Genomic DNA, 21,047 nt, shown 5'->3' with positions numbered 1-21,047 from the left:
AGAAAGATTGCAGAAATAGAGTGAGGAAGGTACTGCTGCATTTTATTCACTTTTGTGTTCAAAATCAACAGGGTTCTGGTTTCTCATCAAACAGGCAAGAACAGAACCATTTCACAAATAAAAGGGGAAGAAGGGTACCTTTCAGGAATGGAAGGGCAGACAGGTCACCCTCCCATCCAAGTCTGGGGGAATAAAAAATTTATCTGACAACTATTGGTTACTGATCTAGTTCCAATAACCAATAAAATAGCACCTCTTAAAAGAATGGAATTGCAGATTGAAAATGGTATCACAATTCTTTTCTGCTTTAAAACCATTTTGAACCTTTGAGTAGCTCAGTTCAAATTTTTAGTGATCACTATTATTTTCCCAAAGTTATAATGGCTTCAGGATGTGGGAGAAAACAAGCTTCAGAATGGAATGAGTTTACTGAATTTGGCACAAAAGTGAAGTGCAAACATTGCGAAACTGTTGTTAGCAAAAGAGCTGTAAGAATAAAAGAACATTTAAAAAAGTGCAAAAGGAATATTGCCTCTAGGACTATTGAAGAAACTGATATTGCAGAGATTGAGCCTCCTACTAAAGTGCCCAGAGTTGAAGAGTGCAATAATGACTGTGCAGAAGTTCCTTCTTCAAGCAAAGAACAAAAGCAGAAATCCATATTTTCTTACGGTGTAGTTACAACAGCATCTCAGAAACAAAATTTGGATAAATCTGTTGCTAGATTTTTTTATGCAAACAACATAGCTTTCAATGTTTCAAGCAATGTAGAATTTAAAAAAATGGTTGAAGATTTAAGACCTGGTTACGTTCCTCCTAACAGGCATCAACTTTCGGGGAAATTACTTGATGAAGCTTGCGATGATATTGAAAACTGCTTAAAGAAAGAACTTGTCGATGAAGCAGCTCTAACTTTAATCCTTGATGGATGGTCAAGTGTAAAAAATGACCCAATATTTGCCTGCAGTATTCATACCGGAGTTAAATCTTACCTTTTCAAGGCTATGGACTGTGGTTCGGAAAAGAAAACAGCAGAGTTTTGTGCTAATTTTGCGAAGGAAACACTAGAGGAAGTCGAGATCAAGTATAATAAGAAAGTGTTCGCTATTTGTACAGATAATGAAAATAAGATGACTGCTATGGGAAATCAAATTCAGGAAACTCACCAGTCACTTTTGATTTATGGATGCTCAGCACACATGCTAAATCTTTGTGTTAAAGACATCATACCAAATAGTTTAATTAAACATGTCTTAGAAGTGCAAAAATATTTCAGGAATAAGCACAATGCTCATGGGTGGCTAAAGGAGAAAAATGGCTTAATGCCTCAGATACCCAATGACACTAGATGGAATTCACAAGATGAATGTCTAAGAACTTTCATCATTAATTTTCACAAGTATAATGAAATCAGATTAGAGCACTTGGATGAGTTTGATCAGCAGATTGGAAGTATACTGACAAATGTTGGTATCTATACTCAAGTTGTTTACCTACGTAAGCAGCTTGAAATTATTTCAAAAGCAATCAATGAACTTCAAAGCGACAACGCTACTTTGTCGAAAGCAGTGGAGACATGATTGAATGTTATAGGAGACTCATCTTTAGAAAGCCATGAAGCAAAAATTAGAAAAAGATCTAATCAACACATTGAGCCGTTTCATCTGCTAGCTCACATGACAGATCCCAAATACTTTGGCAAGCGATTGACAAATCTACAGGAAAATGAAGCGGAAATGTGGCTTGCAGAAAAGTACCCTCAATTTCTACCCGGTGTACTAAAATTCAAGATAAAAGATTCCGAAACCTATTCACCATTACTTTTTTCCGAAAACGTTATCGAACAATTTCCAGCAAGAAAATGGTGGAATTTAGTAAAAATCAAGGCTTCAAAAACCAAGAGTTCAATATCTGATGATTTTTGTGATTTTTTTATAAAATTACATAGTTGTCCTCCATCTTCTGCATCCATTGAGAGGATTTTCTCAAATTATGGCTTTATTTGGAGCAAAGTCAGAAACAGCTTAGGTGCAGAAAAAGCCGAAAAATTAGTGAAAGTGTACCGATATTTAAAGGCTCAACCAAATGATTGGTAATTTATTTAATACAGCAGCAGTCGTATGTGATCTTTTATATACATAGTGAAACATTCCTTTATAATAATTTAAATTGTATCAAAAAGGATCATGTCCCTAATAAATAAGTTTTTTTTCTCTATTTTTGTGATGTAGCAAAATTTTAATGTGTTGGTGGTTTACTGTTTGGGTGATTAAACAAAAGCAGAAAAAAAGGTAAGAGTATACTGTTATTTAAAAACTGAACCAAATGACTGGTACTAAAAGCAGCAGTGTTTTGTGATCTTTTGAATACTTGAACTGAAAATAATTTCTAATCATTATAATTCCATTCAATAATTTCATAATATAGAGCAATAGTTTGTTTTGTTATGTTTTTTTTTTTTTTTTTTGTACTGCACATTGTTATCTAACTGTCTAATTTTTAACCATTTTATTAAAAGAGTAGTAATTGCATTAATGATATATAATTTTCATTTTGATTAAATCACACTAAAAATACCAAAAAGTATTTTTTCTAAAAAAGCCGGCTTTTTTAATAAAAGCCGGCCTTTTTAAAGTGGTTTAAACCAAAAAAAGCCGGCCGGCTTTTTTTGGCCCGGCTAAAATCCGACAGCCCTGCATATATTATGCAACCATCTTGCAGGCTGTATTCCATCTCCTTTCCCTTCAGTTCACCTCCACTTTCCAGGACTCGTAATAACGGAGTGAGTTCTTCATCCCTTTCAGTTTCTTTGGCTAAATCTTTCGCTGTCACCCGCAGCGTTTCAATTTGATGTAACTGGAAGATATCAATATCATCATGTATAGCCAATTTTTCCGAATCCGTAGGTAAACGCGAAAGAAAGTCTGCATTGCCGTGTTCCTTAGTTTGCTGATAAATAATATCAAATTGGAATGATTGCAGAGTCAACGCATAATGCAATAGACGTGTAGCAGCTAAAACTGGCAAGCCTTTCTTTGAGCCAAAAATTGCCAGTAGAGGCTTATGATCTGTAATTAGAGTAAACTTGGTATTTTTCACATAGAGAAAAAATTTCTTTACAGCCCATACTATAGCTAAGGTTTCTTTGTTGATTTGAGAATACCGTTGTTCGGTCGAAGAAAGAGTTTTAGATGCAAAAGCAAGCGGACGTTCTGAACCATCTGGAAATCTATGTGACAATACTGCTCTCAGTTCAACTGGTGACACATCAGTTGCCAACAAAAGAGGAAGTTCCGGGTCGGAATGTGCCAAAATTCTTTCCGAACAAATTTCGTCTTTGACCGTTTGAAAAGCTTCCTTACATTTTTGATCCCATTTCCAAGGAACATCTTTCTTTGTTAACTCATGCAAAGGATAAGCCAGTGTAGCTAACTTTTTTGAAAAGTGCGAATAAAAATTTACCAACCCCATAAATGATTTAACTTCATGAACATTTTTGGGTTCCACGGCATTTTTAATTGCTTTAACTTTTTCAGATGTTTGGGATAGTCCTTGAGAGTTTATCTTATACCCTAAAAATTCTATTTCTTTTTGAAAGAATTTACTTTTTTCTTTGTTAATTTTTAATCCATGAGCGCGGCATCTTTCAAAAAATTCTTTTAATCTTACTAAATGAGTTTCAGCGTCTGGAGCTGCAATTCTAGCATTGTCAAAAAATACTTCAACTCCTTTTAAATCCTGAAAAACACTTTCAATATATTTCTACCAGATCGCCGGAGCGGCATTTACCCCATACATTAATCTTTAACACAGATAGAGTCCCTTATGTGTATTTATTGTCAAAAATGTTTGACTTTCAGGGTGCATTTTCATTTGCAAATATGCCTGAGAGAAATCAACCTTGGAAAACACCTTGCCATCACTCAGTGATGCAAAAATATCTTCTATTCTAGGAAGTGGGTGTTGCACTTTTAAATTCTTATTTAATGTTACGGAGTAATCTGCACACAACCTAACTTTACCATTTGATTTAATCACCGGTACGATCGGTGTTGCCCAATCTGAAATATGTACCTTTTCGATAATATTTTTGCATTCTAAGCGATCTATTTCCTCGCCAACCCTATTTTTCAGTGCTAAGGGCATGGGTCTAGGTCTGCAGAATACCGGACTAGCGTCAGGTTTTAGCTCTAATTTGCACTCATAATTTCTAATTTCTCCCAAATCATCACTAAATAACTCTTTGTATTCGCCTAACAATTTAGAAAGACTAACATTTGTTTCAGCTTTGCAATTTTTTATTGAATTCCAATCTAGTTTAATTTTATACAACCCTTCGCGACCAAAAATTGTATCTAAATTTTCCTTAACGATATACAAATTTAATGCGTAAGCAATTTCATTATAGGTAACATTTACTTACGTAACCCATTGGAACAATTCTATCCCCTTTGTAGGTTTTAAAAATTAATTTTGTAGGCTGAATTTTCTTATTTGAAATTTTTCGGAAATTCTTCAGTGACATTATTGAAACGACTCCACCTGTATCTGCTTCAAAGTTTACCCAATGGCCTTCTATTTGAACTTTTACCATTATAGGTTTCCTTGGTTCTTGTTCAGGCAGTGTACACTCTTCAGACTGAATTGTGTAAATAGGCACGGAATCAGTACCTTCATCTTCAGAAAAAGCTTCTACATCCACCTGTTTTTGCTTAACAGGTTTATTAACTTTATTTGCTTTGGCAGAAAAACATGCTTTTCCTAAATGATCAATTTTGCCGCATAATTTGCATTTGTAAGTCTTGAACCTACATTTATCTGTAGAATGATTTTTTCCACCACATCGAGAGCATTTTCTATTATTTTTATCTTGAGAGCACTTTTTCTTCCGATATTGGCTCTTTTCCCTTTCAGCATTATAGTTATGAATTCCTCTTTGCCTACCAATTAATTCTGCTGTGGATTTATGAGATTTTTCCATTGCTAAAGCAATCTGTAAGGTTTGATTTAATTCAAGGTCATTTTCCTCAAACAATCTATCTATACTCAATTCAGCGAGAGCTGATAGAGGAAGTAAACAAAGAGGGTAACTACTTTCATGACTTACTCGCCCGATTGGCAATGCTGTTCGCATTGAAAGCGCGGACATTTCGCTTATCTGATTGGCGCTGTTTTCAATCATCCCAGCGCCAAGCAGACAGTGGTAATTTCAATTGTCACGTTGCTTTGTTTATGTCCACTATCAGCTCTTGCTAAATGGACTGTAGTATTGCCCCATCTCTTAATCCGCTAACAAAACATCTCGAAGCATCATATTTAAGACATCTGGTTTATACATACAGGGAATTGCTAATGAGCGAAGTTCTGCAATGTAGGCGTTGATCGACTCATTCTCGTTCTGCTTGCGGTTTAAAAATATGTGATGGCTAGGAATAATTAATGGCTTTGGATTGAGATGATCTCTTAGTATGTCCTTGAGCGTTTTGAAATCTTTTTCCCCAGGGTTGTCGGGTGACAAAAGATTCTTCAGTAAATTGTTTAATTTTGCTGACAAACTTGATATAAGCATTTTCGCCCTTTTTTCTTTCGGGACATTTTGAATATCTAAGAATGCCTCGAAACGTTCTATAAAAGAATCAAAATTTTTCAGATATTTCATCATATTTTTCAAAATTGACCCCTGTCACTTTTGACTCATTTGGTGCATCCGCTTTAAGCTTGAGAGCTTGTACAAGAGCTTCATTCTGTTTTATGAGTTCCTGAACCAGGGCCTCCATTATTTTTCAATCCAAAATACAAAAATATATAAATTTCCTACCTTGAGCCGTTTTCGGGTAATTACCCTATCCTTTTTGAAACGAGAACTTTTATAGCACTACATTAGTGGTTTCGTAACACACACTCGTCGCCACTGTTATGGTTCCTTTTAGGGAACCTATGCTCGCTGGAACATGTAATGGGTTATTAATCATTCAGACATTATTATACTAGACTTTACTATTCTAATTGCTTTATTTACTATGTACATAATACTATATACAAGACAGAGTGTGTCGCCAATGCGCACATCTCCGGAGTTCGTTCCGATCTGCTCTGTCCCAAGAGGATGTTTTTCCCCAGTGACGTCTGTGGCTTCTGGTGTCACTACGATTACGATAGCGGAGTTCAATTAGTTCGATACACCACAATAGGCATTGTTCCAAATATTACTAACATTTTCAATAGCATTTAGATAGAACAACTGAATCTAGATAGAATGTTAACAATGTTGCAAATGCATGTGCAGCTGATTCATTTCAATGAATGAAACTTGTGTTACTCCATTTATTTCCTAAAGTTGATGAAATTTTTATTTATTTTATAGAGAGGGTGCTGTGATCGCTATTCTTCAAGATTCACATTTGGAAATTCGGTAAAAAATTTTTGCTTTGTCAATGTAAATTTGAAAAAAAAAAAAAAACTTATGTGTTTTATCAATTCAAAATTCAGTAAATACTTTATCGATGTCATTTTTAGCTATCTTTGAATAAATACCGTTAGATACACACATTTCAAGACATTAAAGAACTTTCACTCTAACAAAATTATGCTTCGCTGCCATTATTACAGTTTTTTACAAGAAACTATTTTCACCATTGTTGCTGTCTGTACATTTTCATTCTTTGAGTTCTGTACCATTTAAGTCCATCATCATCTGTCAATGGTTCAGAGTTGATAGCACAAAATCTTTCAAAGTTACTTCATTTGACATAGGCATTGTTTTTTCTTTTTCTTTTTTTGCAAAAGACCACCTCAACAATTGCAGAAAACTTGTTTTTTAATTAATTCAATAAATTTCTATGAAGACCAGATAATCTAGTTCAATAACATTCATGTATGTCAAGGGTCAGGGTGTTAATTTTCCAAGAATGTTGTCCTGTTTTTCCAAAATTTATTCATTTACCCAGGAAACAAAGGAAAGAGAAGGGAAAACTTTCAAAAGTGCGGAACTCAGAATTAATTTTTTTCTCTGTTTTAGTGTCAATTTTAAAAATTTTGGCTCTTATTACTATTCAGAATCTTTTTCCATCTCTAACAAGAGAAAAAAAAAATGTTACCTTCAAAGCCTTTAGCAATTGTTTGTAAAATAAAGGCCAATATTTTTTTATTTTACCCTTGAATTTTAAATTACCTTGAAATAACTAATTTCATACTAAGTACCAAATTTCAGAAAATTTGGACATTTTTTAGATTTATGTTTCAGGGTTAAAAGAAACGCCTTCAGGGCTGTCACTAAGTCTTATTTTATTAGCAATAAACATGGTATAATTAATTTAAAACATTGATCAGTTTTGTAAATTATAACAAGAAGTTCTGTCAAGAACTAAACAAGCCTACTTTCCTATATACCAATATCGCCTTTCTAGTATCTGATCAATATCCTCAAAATTAGCTAAAATTGCAAATTATTTCAAACATGATTTTTTAATATTTTAAGCTGATTTCTAGTAATAGAATATGGCTCGCTCATCAAAAGAATTAGATGCATGAAAAGTAAATAAACGAACAAATAAAGTTGCAGCACCTTTTAAACACAGGAACGAATACATTTTTTTCGGTTAAAAATAGTCTTAAATTGCATTCTAAAAGGAAAATATAATGAAAAATAATAAGCTCATTAAAATAAATACATCATATGAAAAAAAAATAGTTTTTTTTTCCCTTGTTGCCAAAAAATTTTTAATAATCAGTTAATGTACTTTCAGAAATAAATAAAAACAATAGAATGTCAACTTAAAGAAATAATTTTCATTGTCCCAAAAAAAAATCGTCTGCTTATACAAGGTTTTTTTTTCCCGAAGGTCCGATCAATCGCGAAGTGTAAACCAGAAATTCAAGCCGATGACGCTGTGCGTAGATTTGTTGTGCAGTCTCTCAAGTAAGATTGTGCAATGCATCAAGTCACTGATATTAATTGGGAGCACGCAGTGAACAAGGAAACATGTCTCGAACAATTGCGTCTCCCGCTAAGTGTGCTAAGTGTGAAGTGTGTGCTGTAATTCGATTTCTAAATGCTGAAGGAACGGCAATTCAGAACAAACACAGAGGAATATTGTCATCAAGCATTGTTCTTCTGCATGACAATGCGCGCCCACACACTGCTGCTTTAATCAAGAACCTCCTGCAGCAGTTTCGCTAGACAATGTTTGACCATCCTCCATACAGCAGAGACGTAGCGCTATCCGATTGCCATCTCCTTGGTCACATGAAACGCTGGCTATGAGGACAGACATTTGACTCTGATGCCAAGCTGCAGACCAGCGTACAGAATTGGCTGAAAGCACAGGCGGCTGTCTTCTATGACGAGGGTATCAAAAAAATGGTATCATGCTGCGACAAATGTCTTAATCGGAGCGGTGACTACGCCAAGAAGTAGTTGGAAGGTCTATGTACACATTCCAAGTAAAAGAGTTTTCACTGTCTTTGTGTCTTCATTTCACTATCGATCGGACCTAGGAAAAAAAAAAGATCTCGTATCTTTATGTAGAAACATAAAGGATTCTGAATTTCTCTGCCAAAAAATGAATATAGTAAAACCTGTTTACAACAATACTGTTGGGACCTAAAAAAAATATCTTTATAGACAGGTTATCGTTATAGATAGTTTGATTATTCATGCTAACATTTTGCTGGTTCCAAAAAAAAAAAAATATTGTTATAGGCAGCATTGTTACACACAGGTTTCACTGTACATAAATTAAAACTTTAGAGTGAAAATAAAAACATATCATATAAAATATAATTGTTTCACAGTAAAAAAACAAAAAAACATGACTGCTGAGTCAGAGTCAATCTCAATTTAGGACAAAAGAGTTAGAATCAGGAGCCAAAAGTTTTTAATTAAAAAACTCGGAGTTGGAATTGATAATTTTCCCTCAAAGTCTGTAACTCTGCCAATGTTTGCGGAGTCGGAGCTCTCTTTTATTTTTCTCTTTTTAAAAGAGTGGTAGTGCTAACAAAAAAAAAATTCTATTGCATCAACTTCTTTCAATTTGTTATCAGTTGGATCCACTACAGTTTAGCTTTTCCCCCAACTGTCCTGAAATCATTTCTTAGCATTGGCCTTCCATCTTTTGTTATCTCATATTCAGGATATAGTTTTCAAAGCAGAAAAGATAGTGACAGTTAAATTAACTAGTGATGATGATAATGACTTTTTCCTTCTCAGGTTCATGAGCCCAAGAGTCTTCAAAAAATCGTAAAAAAATAAACTAGTTTTCACCTTTTGAAAAATGGTGGAAAGTATTGTTATAGACAGGTGCATCTAAAATATGAAAATTTGCTATAAGCTGGTTGAAAATACATTGGGTAAATCGAGTTTCTGCCAATACACAAGAAAATGTCATTAAACACAGATTTCTTGCTAAAGACAGGATTGTTATACTCAGGTTTCACTGTATATGCAATGTAGGGAATACATATGTGATGCAAAATTTATTTATTACTTAATCTTTTCAGAACATCTCGTGATGAATATGGTGCAATCATTGGAAGAACGCAAGGTATTCTCCTTATTTATTTTATCATCAGCAGCACACAAAAAGTCTTAATTTTTCCTCTTACAATGCTCTGAAAATCGGAGGTAGATTATTTGATACCAGAGAAATGACATAAGTGACTTTAGACTAATGACAATTAAAAAAAACTGTAAAGCAATTTTAGAAGTGTTTTAAATAAATATTACACAGCTCATGAATATTTCTTTTTTTTTTCTTTATTTTATTTTATTTCTTTTTAATTATTAATTGTATTATTTGACTGCATTTTGTTATTTTTGAAAACTGCTTGCGCTCTTTTACATTTCAGTGCAAAAGGATAAATTGATGAATAGTTAATTTTGTATTAGTATGGAGCATGTGCAGTTTATTAAACATGTAGAAGTTATTGCGAGCTATACTTTAATTCATAATCAAAAGATCTTTCAGAATAGTGGTAGGAATGCAAAGGTAAATAAAATATCTATATGGATAATGCATACAGCATTGCCACTGGCGACTAAAAAAGTGATTATATTGAAGCAAAGGCTGCTATGGTGACTATTTTAGCCAAGATATGGGCAAAAACTATTATTTTGTATTTTAATTGAAGAAAAAAGTTACGAAAAAACAAAAAACTTTTATTTTCTTTGGGAGAAAAAATTGGAAGCAATGGAAAATTGGCTTATAAATTTACTTTTACTTTCCAAAATAAAATTGAGAACGTTTTGCCATGTTTATTTATTTTTTAAAATGAGTGTTTTAGAAAGTAGAAAAAAAATCTATTAAGCATTTCATGATAAAAATGTATGATTGTTCATATTTTTGTACAAAAAGTTTTGTTTTTGGGACCTCACTTTTTGTTAAGTATTGGTTTTCGCTATCATTGTTTTTGTAAAGTGTTTGCTTTTTGTGATCGAAATTTTTACGAATAGCTTGTAAAAATTACGATTACTGTTGATACTTTGAAAATTTGCAACTATAAAAGGCCTCTGGAAATATTTCAAAAAATCAACATTTTCACTAGCTAAATAAATATCTTTGTGCATAAAAAGTAAAATACAATGAAAAAACAATGTCAAAAAGCACAAATTGCAGATTACTTTTTGACATTGTTTTTTCCTATTTTACATTGTCATTAGCATCAAACCTTGTGTTTTGTTTTTCTTCTTGCTCGTACTGCAAGTTTTTATCATCCTTTATTTGATTTATATTGTAAATATTTCCCTGCTGATTTTAAAAATTAATCTTGGCTGAGCTCCATTTAAAGCTATATTTCAATTTTCAGTATTACTTTTTAAAAAATTAAAGACAATTTTTAAAAAAAAATCTAAAGATCATTGAATATTGTAAATTTTCAGTTGCTCTATGGTCAATGCTTTTGTTACCACTTTTTTGTGTTGGTAAATTATGGTGTGTAGAAAAAATGCTTACACTTATTAAAAGCAAGTGCAAAAGTCAAGATCACGCCTAATTTAAGAGCACTAACCCAAAATATATATTTAAATGTTTAAACATCTTACTTCTTTTTACCCTACCCTTTTGATTTTTTTTTTTTTTTTTTTTTTTTTGCATATATTCAACCCCATGAAATATAAAAGGGATTGAGGACAATTCATCAGTTTTAGTCAAGATAACTGTTGAAAAAAAAAGGTGCTTCAATCAAAAAAAAAAACTTAAACTATGTTTTGCTTTTTTTTTTTTTTTTGTTAAAAATTATGAATACTGTTCATGAGGTCATAATCTAAAAAAAGAAGTATTATAATTAGTAGAATGGTTTTATACATTTTTGTTCCTTTTCAGTTATTTTGGATTATTGGAGGAATATGCTAATCTGTGGTCTGCCACATCACCCATTTCACCAATAAGCGGGAGTTGTACTGTTTATTGTTATATAGCATCAAAATAAAATTAAAACATATGCACATTCAAAATGTCTTCGTGCTTGTCTACAAACACATTGCAATATTTTCTTACAAATTGAAAAATGTTTGAAATATTTTTTTAATACAAATATTATGTTTTAGTCTACAAAGATCCTTATCCCCAGTGGCGGAAACTTCTTTGGTCTCCTGATTGTACTATGCTGGCAGTCGCTCATAGCTCTGGGAAAATAGATTTTTATGATTTGATTGGAGCCTATATGTTTAGTATTGAATCTGTAAGCTATATTTTTTAATTTATTTATTTTATTATTGCATAATTTTAAAATGTAAGCATATATATATATATAAATATATGGTATATATGTACCTTTTTTAGGCTGTTTCGACTACTGTAAATACAAATGTAAAATTTCAGCATTCTGTTGTTGGTATGGCATTTTCTGATGTTAGAGTCAAGAACACACAATGGTAAGCATTTTTTAAATCATGTTTTTTTGAGCAATCACGATTGCTTTTTGTTCTCATTTGACCGTTTTTAGTGTCCGTGCCTTTTTCAACTTGGACCAGAAGCCTTTGCAGCACCACCGCCCACCGTCCTCTGCTGGCGGCACGGGGCGGCTGCTCCGGTTTTGAGCTATCTGCTTCTCCTGGTCGGAGGTGTCCATGTCCTACACACACACAAGTTCACACACATACACACACACGACTTCACACACATACACTCACACGCGCCTACGTGCATACACACAGGTCTACGCTTACACACACAACTATGCACAAGTAACCGACCAGGAGGAGAAGCAGAAGTGGGGGGGGGGGGGGGGGGGGGGGGGACAGGAGCCGTTTCTAGAAACAATAACTCCAATAAGTAGGGTCTCAGTTCGTGATTGCGAAAAACATAATTTGAATTCAAAATTTCAGAATTCAAATTAATTTTTTTTTTTAAGCAATCACGATTGCTTATTGTTCTCATTTGACCGTTTTTGGTGTCCGTGCCTTTTTCAGCTTGGACCAGAAGCCTTTGCAGCACCACCGCCTACCATCCTCTGCTGGCGCCGTGGTGCGGCTGCTCCGGTTTTGAGCTATCCGATCTCCTGGTCGGAGGCATCCATGTCCTACACACACGCGCATTCACACACATACACTCACACACACCTACGTGCATACACACAGGTCTACGCACACACACAACTATGCACAAGTAACCGCCCAGGAGGAGAGGCAGACTTGGGGGGGACAGGAGCCGTTTCTAGAAACAATAACTCCAATGAGTAGGGTCCTGTCTCAGTTCGTGATTGTGAAAAACATAATTTAAATACAAAATTTCAAAATTCAAATTAATTTTCTTTCTTTTTTTTTTTGAGAGCCTGTTCTGAAATAATTTAAAACCACCTGATGGTAGAGCCGTATTAAGTTGATGTGAAATCAACTAGACCAGCCTGATTACATTTGGGTTTGCTCCTAGATAGTATCATAGTTAATTTTTAGTCATTTTTATATTTTCAACGCTTCTGGATGAAAATGCACTACTATTTATCTTTACTAATAATAAAGCTCAAAGTCTCTCTGTCTGGATGTCTGTGATGCGCATAATGCCTACACCGTCCGGCAGATTTTCATGAAATTTGGCACAAAGTTAGTTTGTAGCATGGGGGTGTGCACTTCAAAGCTATTTTTCAAAAATTCGATTTTGTTCTTTTTCTATTTCAATTTTAAGAACACTTTCCAGAGCAAAATTATCATAAGATAGACGAGTAAATTACGAAATTATCATGACGTGGAATAGGAGAGTGAATGAACATAGCCAATTGATGAGAAATTCGTCATCCATTATTTGTAAATATACAGGCGAACCGAATGACCTTTTAATTTTCAACTATGGGGAAAGCCGTGCGGGTACTACTAGTAATATAATAAAGCAGTCTGAAAGGTTGATGGACATGTCAACTTCAAATGTAGAAAGAATTGAATCCATAACCCAAGCTGCAAAGGTAGTTGTTTTAACGTATCTGCTGCTGCACCTATTGCGATTCAGCATTAGGTTAAAGTGTTTGCAGAGAATTAATTGGACTCTCATTACCCACTTTCTCTTATATAGTTTGTCCTTTTTTGTAACCACACATATCAAATTAAAAGGTTGTAAGCTAGTATAATGTACTCAAAGTTTTTCTTTCTCTTTTTTTTTTTTTTCAATATTTATTTTTAGATAAAATTTTGACCAAGTTGAGATTTGTTTTTTGAGGAAAATTTACTTTACTAGCTTCACAATTGAGTGGTAATAATCAATCTCTGACTCGCATTTTGAGCTCAATGAATGCTTATGTTACTAAGTTCTGTGCCCTTTTTAAGTTTTATACAACTATTCCCATTGTGCAATTGTTACATGAACCATACAAAATAAAATCTCAAAATTATTTCTTAATTTGGAAGTAAACTCTCAATTTTTAGTTTTGCTTTTCCAATTGTTGAGAATGCTCAGTGATAGCAGTAAATTTCATTGAAATTAGTAGCAACAGTAAAGAAAAAGAAGTTCAGCTAAAATTATGTTGTGAAAAGCATAATGGACATATATTAAGAGCGAAGAGGAATGAATATTGAAGGTTGTGTTGAAGTATAAAATTAGTTGCTTGAAACATAATCAAACGCTGTACATTACAGATTTTTATGCATTTAAAAGAAATTGCAACTGGTTTGTACTACTATTTTTTTAAACAAAGCTGTTACTTATGATCCTCCAGTTTCCTAAATCAGTTTATTTCCAATAGTATGAGGCAGCAATAACCATGCAATTGTTATAATTTTATTTTGAAATTAAAAATTGCATCCATCTGAAAAGAATGTTTATTTTATTTTTTATTTAGGTCCTATGAATTTTTGATTGCAGACTATGAAGGTACCATTCGGGGTTATTTCATAAGGTAAGTATTTTTACATTGTATACATGAGAGTTCAGCCTTTCTGTGTTTTATTATAATAATTGCTCAAATTTGTGTAAAGATTTTTTTTTCAACTAATAAAGACTTGTATGTGTAAAATAAATTATAACTAAAATATGTAGAGCCTGTGTGTGTCTGAGCAAACATTTTTGATTGCTCAAATTTATTTTATTTTTTTATGAATTAAAATTTTAGACAATCACATATATTTACTGGAAATAACCAACTTTGATATGCACAAAGAAACAGATTACAGAAAATAAAGTTGGATATTTCCTGTTATTCCTCGGTACAAAGGTATTTATTTATTGCTTAATCATACATATTATTTTTCAAAGGTGTTTTTCTGTGACCACGCCATAACTCTCTTAATTCTTGATCAAACAGCACAAGTAAGGCATAATTTCAAAGCTTTTTTTGTTTTCGGTGAAAAATAGAGACAATGCACATTTTGGTTGTTTTGTCTAAAAACGATTTATTGTGTTTTTAATTGTGCATTGAATTCCAAAATGAAGACACATTGGCTCAGATGGTTAGCGTGTTGTGTTAATAATTTGAATGTCATGAAATTGAACTCCTAGGGGCTGGAAGTTAACTTTTTAATAATTTTGTTTCTCAAAAAAATTCTGATCTATCTCCATAAAGAAACTGAGCTACAGTTCTGTTTCTGTTAAAATCAAGAAACAATAAATTAATTTTAACGTAATAAATTGCAGTATAACTTTTAAAAATTTCCAGAAATGGAAGTCTATTAGCTCAGTAGGTTAGAAACTATTACTAATAATGCAAAGATCAAGGGATGGATTCACCCATAGGCCAGAAAATATCATTTTTGAATGTCTAATTTATCTCAGCAGAATTCTGATCAAAACTTCTGTGAATATATAATCTTTACTCTTTGGGGGCCGATTTCTAAACCATAGTTGGATTGATCAAAATGAAATTGTTTTGTTTTCTCTCACTCTTTTTGTATTCTGGCTTCTGATTGGTTGTCTTTCCCCCCTCACCCTGCTGCATGTCCCAAGTTGACCTATTAGTGTTGTCTTGTATCTTGAATTCCTATTAGTTGGCTCTCTTTGGTATAAGTACCGGTCTCCACGTGGTTAACGTTAGTTCTCTTTGCAACTTTCTGGTTGTGTGAGCTTTTTGCACTGATGAAGAGGCTCATTAAAGCCTTGAAATATTCATATGCTGCATTTTCTTTAGAATTTGTACTTTATTTATATTGGTTGGTTGGTTAATTGGATTTTTTTTTTTTGGCGCAAGAGCCTTAATAGGCTATACTGCGCTAATTATTATTTATGTTGGTTTTTCACTTTAATCATACTGTAGCACAAAGCTTTTTTGATTACTTTTTAATTAACATAGTTGGGTTATTGCGATGAAATCAGGAAAAAAAACCGTTCATTTTAACATGGTAAATGGCAGTATCATGTGTATTTCTTTTCAAAGGTGTTTTTTGTATGTATGCCAAACTTTTCTTAATACTTCATTTAACTTCAAAAGTAAGTCATCAATTTAAAGCTTCTTTCACTGCTAGCAGCAAAAAATGAACAAATGAGTCACATTTTTGACACTATTCAAAAAATTATTTTGAAACCGGGCTTTATAGTCAATATCCTTTAGTGAAAAGTCCAGTAACTTTTCATTAGCAGGTCAGCTAGTGAAAAGTTATTGGTACTTTAGATTGTTTTTTGCTAAACATTATTTTAAAATGATGAATTTCTTGCATGTTTTTAATTTATGCTCAGTGTTTACATTTATTACCAGAAGCTATTTTGATGAAACTGCATCCTAATTTGAATGTTCCTTCTTTTTGTAGGACTTTTTGCAATTATTAAGTAAACATTTAGTTTCAGATATACCCACCCAAGAAACTAAGATCAAAAAGTTTTGAATCTTGAAAAAATGCACCATGACAAGATGTCAATGATGTGTATACAGGCAAAAAAGTAAAACTATTTTTTTAAGTGCTATCATGCTGTTTGCCCTCTCCACAAAACCAAATAAAATCTACTTTGTTGCTATAGTTACTATTGTTGCAGGAAAACTAACTGCACTCTTATCACACATAATTTTGTATTGTATAATATTGTAATGTGTTTCCCTTTACTCAGTTCAAATCCAGTGGAAGAAATGTGACTTATGCCACAAGAAAAAAAAAGAAAGAAAAATTCTAAGACTCTGTGCAAGCAAATATTTGTCTGAAAAGGTGTGACTGAAGGTGACACTTAAAATAATGGTGCTTCCTGCCTTTTGTATGAAATAATCTAATAAAAGTAAAAACAAAAGTAACCCATTGTTATTTTGACCGATATTATATTAGTATATTTGAAATTTGCATAGAAACAAATCAAGACAAAGGGATGAATTTCTTTATGGAATATGTTTATCAATGTTTAGACAAACCTTAAAAATGCCAAATAGATTAATTAAAACCAAAAGATACTGAATATGTTTTCCACTCTGTTACGGTTGAAATGCCCAGTCTGACTATTCTAGTGTTAATATGTATGTTTTAGTTTTAAAAACAATTATTTTATATTTTCAGTCCATCTGATGGGCATAAAGAAAGCCATGTCTTTTCCCTGTCATCTTGCTACCCTGCAGGAATATCTGCATTTATGTATGATTCATTGGACAATGTCCTATTCATTTGTGGTAAATCAATCCAACTCTCCAAATTGTCTCATTCTAATGATGCTTCACAAATGGGATTATCTGTTTGGAGAATTATTTCTGGATATCCATACTACAAATTGGCATTGACTTTAGATGAGCAAATGGTTTGTATTTTTGTGGTGTTTACATATAAGCTTTCTATTCTTAATTTTATTTATTATATTTCGCAGCGCTTTAGTTCGGAAAATGTTTCTGGGAACTCACACTTAACTATTATTATCCTGCTATGAGCAGGTGAATTCCAGCATCTCCAGTAATGACATTTCGAGATATTTGAAGAAAGGCATTTTTTAGATTCAATACTAACAGTAGGAAAATGTTAGGATAAGTCGTTTTTTTCACTTGTTTTCAGCGGAAACCAATAGAAGCAAACTTGTAGAATAAAGCTAACGCACAATCAATGAAAATAATGAAAAAAAATGAAAATTTCGCAGTTACTGCTCTTTACCTGCTCACAGAAGTATTATTATTTACATGTTTGCTTTCATTTACATATTTTGTAATTAAGTAAAATAGAATTGAATGAAGCTTGTGTAGTGTCCAGCACCACCAACAGCGATATTTCTCGACCCTTCTCTCCTGGTCGCACGGTTACTTTAGCCTGGTGCTCGGGTGCGGAGGAGCGAAGGGATGTTTTTAGAGAGAGACTATCTAGGTCTGATAGAGAGCAGCGGTGTTGTATGCTGGCTCTGATTGGTAGGTTGATCTGATGCAGTTGTGTTTTATGCTTATGCTTGTATAAAAAGGAGAGTGTTGTACCTTTGAACACTTTTCATATTTTAATTTTTAACATCAATTATTTGAATCATATTTAAAATCTAAAAGTCACATTAAAATGCCCCAACATACTTCTGTGCAATATATTTCTTAAAATTCAGACATTTTGAAAATAAATTATTGCCAGCCATTTAAAGTAAAAGTTCCAAGCTTCTCCCATGGTACAACATTCTATTGTACCTTGGGACACATCCTGTTATACTATGGGAAAGTCTTCATGATTCAGGAAACAGCGTTAAACCAATTTCACACCAGAAAACAACAAAAAAAAAAAAAAAAAAATTTTGTGGTAGTGAATTAAATCTTGAATAACTAATTATGAATTATTATCTAACATTAAAAGTGTTTGAAAGAGAACATAAGATTAGATCCTTGTTCCATGTTTTTAAACGTACCTTAATTATTTTGAACCATGCCTATGTTGTACCTTGGAACATGTCCTAAGGTACAAAATGTTTGACTGCCCCAAGGTACAATCACCATGTGGTTTAAGAAAATCCAAAATGATGGTCAATCAGGATGCACTATCATTATTTTCTCATATGCAAAATATTTAAAGTACTTCTCTTTTATAAAGAAATAAAATTCAGTTGATTAAATTTACAAGTACAAACACAGAAAATGAATTAAAAATGAAGAAAATGTTTACTTTGGGAGTCATGAAATTTTTTCTCTTACAAAATCGTCAATTTTGCTCATTTGATGCTGATTTTTACTGTGACCCCATTTAGTGAAGAAGGTTACTAGTAGAGATTACAAAAACATGGCTGCTGAAAATAGATTCTTAGAAATTAGCAGTGTCCTAAGGTACAAATGTCCCAAGGTACAACATGCTCCCGTATATTGTACAGTAGATTAGAGGATGTGTGTAGATAAATGTTCATAAAATTAAATCAGATGAGTTCAGTGAATTTTTAAACGAACCAAAGCGGATAAAGGCCGAGCAAAGCCTTCCTCGACCCTGCTACAGCTTGTTTTGATAGTTCATGTGGTTTTCAATTTTTAAATACTGAACTAAAAGACCACTAAATTGAATATTATGTGAAAAATATTATTGACCTTGTTGTTGATCAGCATGGGGCTGCAGCTTGGTAGTTTAAGTGATGCTAGATAGGTTATATTGTGCTAGTGTCGAAAATGTTTTTAATGATTTGGATTATTACATGTGAAGAAATTTAATCAATAATATTTTATGGTGTGCATATATACTTTTAAAGTATGTATAATTTTATAGTATTAGGGGATCCATGATAATTTGTTCATTTAAGGAGATTTCTATAATTGTCTTACTTGAGAATATTTTTCAATCAAATAAATGAAAAAAAAAAATGTTACATTTGTTTGGAAAAAAAGTTAGAGGCTTTCGATTTTTACGTCAATATTTAAGGGGTCTAAGGACCTTTAACCTTTAAAGTTTTCGACTTTCTGGAAAAAATATATGTTATGCATATTTTAATTCTAAACAATTTGATAATTTATTTATTACTATACAAAAAAACTTTTCAAGTTATCGTAAAAATGCTTAACCTCTCCCCTTAGAGATTTATGTTAACAGCAGCTGTTTCAGCATCTTTTTTCAGGTGCCTGTTTCTTCGATTTTCTCGTTTTGTGCGCATGATATTTCAGAAAGTTCCGTATATATTTGCGTAAAACTTTTAATGTATGTTTATCTGATTTATATTTATGACCTGAACCTTAATTTATTTATTTTTTTTTTAAATTACAGTGAAGCACCATTTATACATTTTTGAAGAGACTGTATGAAAAAAGCGTACAAACGAAAAAATGTATAATAGATATAGGTTAATGTGTATTAGACTTTGCAGGGACCAATTTTAAAAATGTATAATTGATAAAAATGTATAAAAAAGAAACGTATAAACGATGCTTCACTGTGTTTATTAATTTATTTGAAATTTTATAAGTTAATATCGAAAATTTCCAAAATTTTGGGCAAAATATTAATTTTTTAATATTAACTTTCATTTTTAGTTAAAATTTAGGTTCAGATCATAAACATATACCAGACAAACATGCATGAAAAGTTCTACTCACTTTCCATGCTCAAACTGATATAAGAGAGGGGTGACCCCTTAAGCTGTGATAGCTTTCGATTTTCGTCCCAAATATAAAACTTTACACAATCTTCGATGCTAGAGAAAGGGAAGTTCTCTGCTTTCTTCCAGAAATGTTTCAGAATTCAGTACTAAATATGAAATTGTTGAAACTAGTTGATTTTTCTCATGTTTTAATACAGTTTTGTTTTTCAGAAATTTTCTAAAACAAGTACATGGAGTATGGTTTTCAATAAAATTTATGGAGGTCCAAAGCAGGTATGCATTTTTATTGCCAAAGTACATCTGAATTGAATACTTATATACATTTTTTATTATTTTGTTTTTGAGGTTTTGAAATTTGAACAATGTTTGAATTTGATTTAATTTTCAGGACCTTGTATTTAAAATGTCTGTTTCACCAAATGGCAAAATTTTAGCTGCTATACACATATCTGGAGCTCTTTCTTTGTGGGATTTGCCATCTTTAAGGCTAAAAAAGTATTGGGGCCTTCAGTTGCAGGTAAAAAGCGTGTTAGATACATGTTTTATTTATCTTTCTCTTTTGATTATCATTCCTTGTTTGGATGTTGTTTTCTGCTTGGTAGCCTCTTTTTTTTTAATCAGTCTTTCTTCCCACAATAACATTGGAAGTTTTAGTCCAATTTGAACTATTTTTGCTAAAAAGAGTTTTACTTGCACAAGACATCTTATTCCCAAATTCTCTATTTTTAAATTCAAGATTTTTTGTTTTTGGTGGGACATTTAGGTCTCATACAAATCCAGAAATAACGAGTGGATTTGAGCTTCGAACAAACTTAAAACCTATTTAATGTAGAACAATTGCAAAAACCATTTTTGTGATTTAATTATTTAAGGGTTAGGTTTTTTTTTTTTTTTTTTTTTTTTTTTGGACTCTTAATGTTAGTGTTTACAGAAGAAATTCCAGATCTTAGAAGAAATTCAGATACTCATATTCAGATTAGGCTAAAGAATTATTTTTTATCATCAAAAGGCTGAAAAAATTATGGAACTACTGAAAACTAAACTGGGATAACTGCAAACTTTTTTTATTTGTTTAAATAATTGATTATTTGGATATAAAATTTTATCTTTGTTCTTGCTTTTAGTTTGTGAATTTTTTGTCTGGCAATTTAGAACATCGAAGTAAATTTTTCTTTAGACTTAACATTGATT

General features: G+C 32.4%; 2 protein-coding genes across 2 annotated transcripts in view; both read left to right on the top strand.

Moving 5' to 3' along the window:
• The first annotated feature begins 380 nt into the window (after positions 1–380).
• On the top strand, positions 381–1,580 carry LOC129224801 (uncharacterized). Its single transcript, XM_054859350.1, has one exon. The coding sequence runs from the start codon at positions 381–383 to the stop codon at positions 1,578–1,580; it is 1,200 nt and encodes a 399-aa protein (XP_054715325.1).
• Positions 1,581–17,103: 15,523 nt separating this feature from the next.
• The window catches only part of LOC129224800 (NBAS subunit of NRZ tethering complex-like), a 148,290-nt gene continuing 144,346 nt past the window's right edge, over positions 17,104–21,047 (top strand). The window contains exons 1-3 of the mRNA XM_054859349.1: positions 17,104–17,123; positions 20,067–20,129; positions 20,245–20,373. Of these exons, the coding sequence (XP_054715324.1) occupies positions 17,121–17,123; positions 20,067–20,129; positions 20,245–20,373 (195 nt within the window). The 5' untranslated portion in view covers positions 17,104–17,120. The remainder of the gene's footprint in view (positions 17,124–20,066; positions 20,130–20,244; positions 20,374–21,047) is intronic.

The sequence above is a fragment of the Uloborus diversus genome, chromosome 6 (assembly GCF_026930045.1).
Source record: "Uloborus diversus isolate 005 chromosome 6, Udiv.v.3.1, whole genome shotgun sequence".
NCBI lineage: Eukaryota > Metazoa > Arthropoda > Arachnida > Araneae > Uloboridae > Uloborus > Uloborus diversus.
Note: the sequence above shows the minus strand (reverse complement) of the source record. Positions and strands in the feature narration are given on the sequence as shown.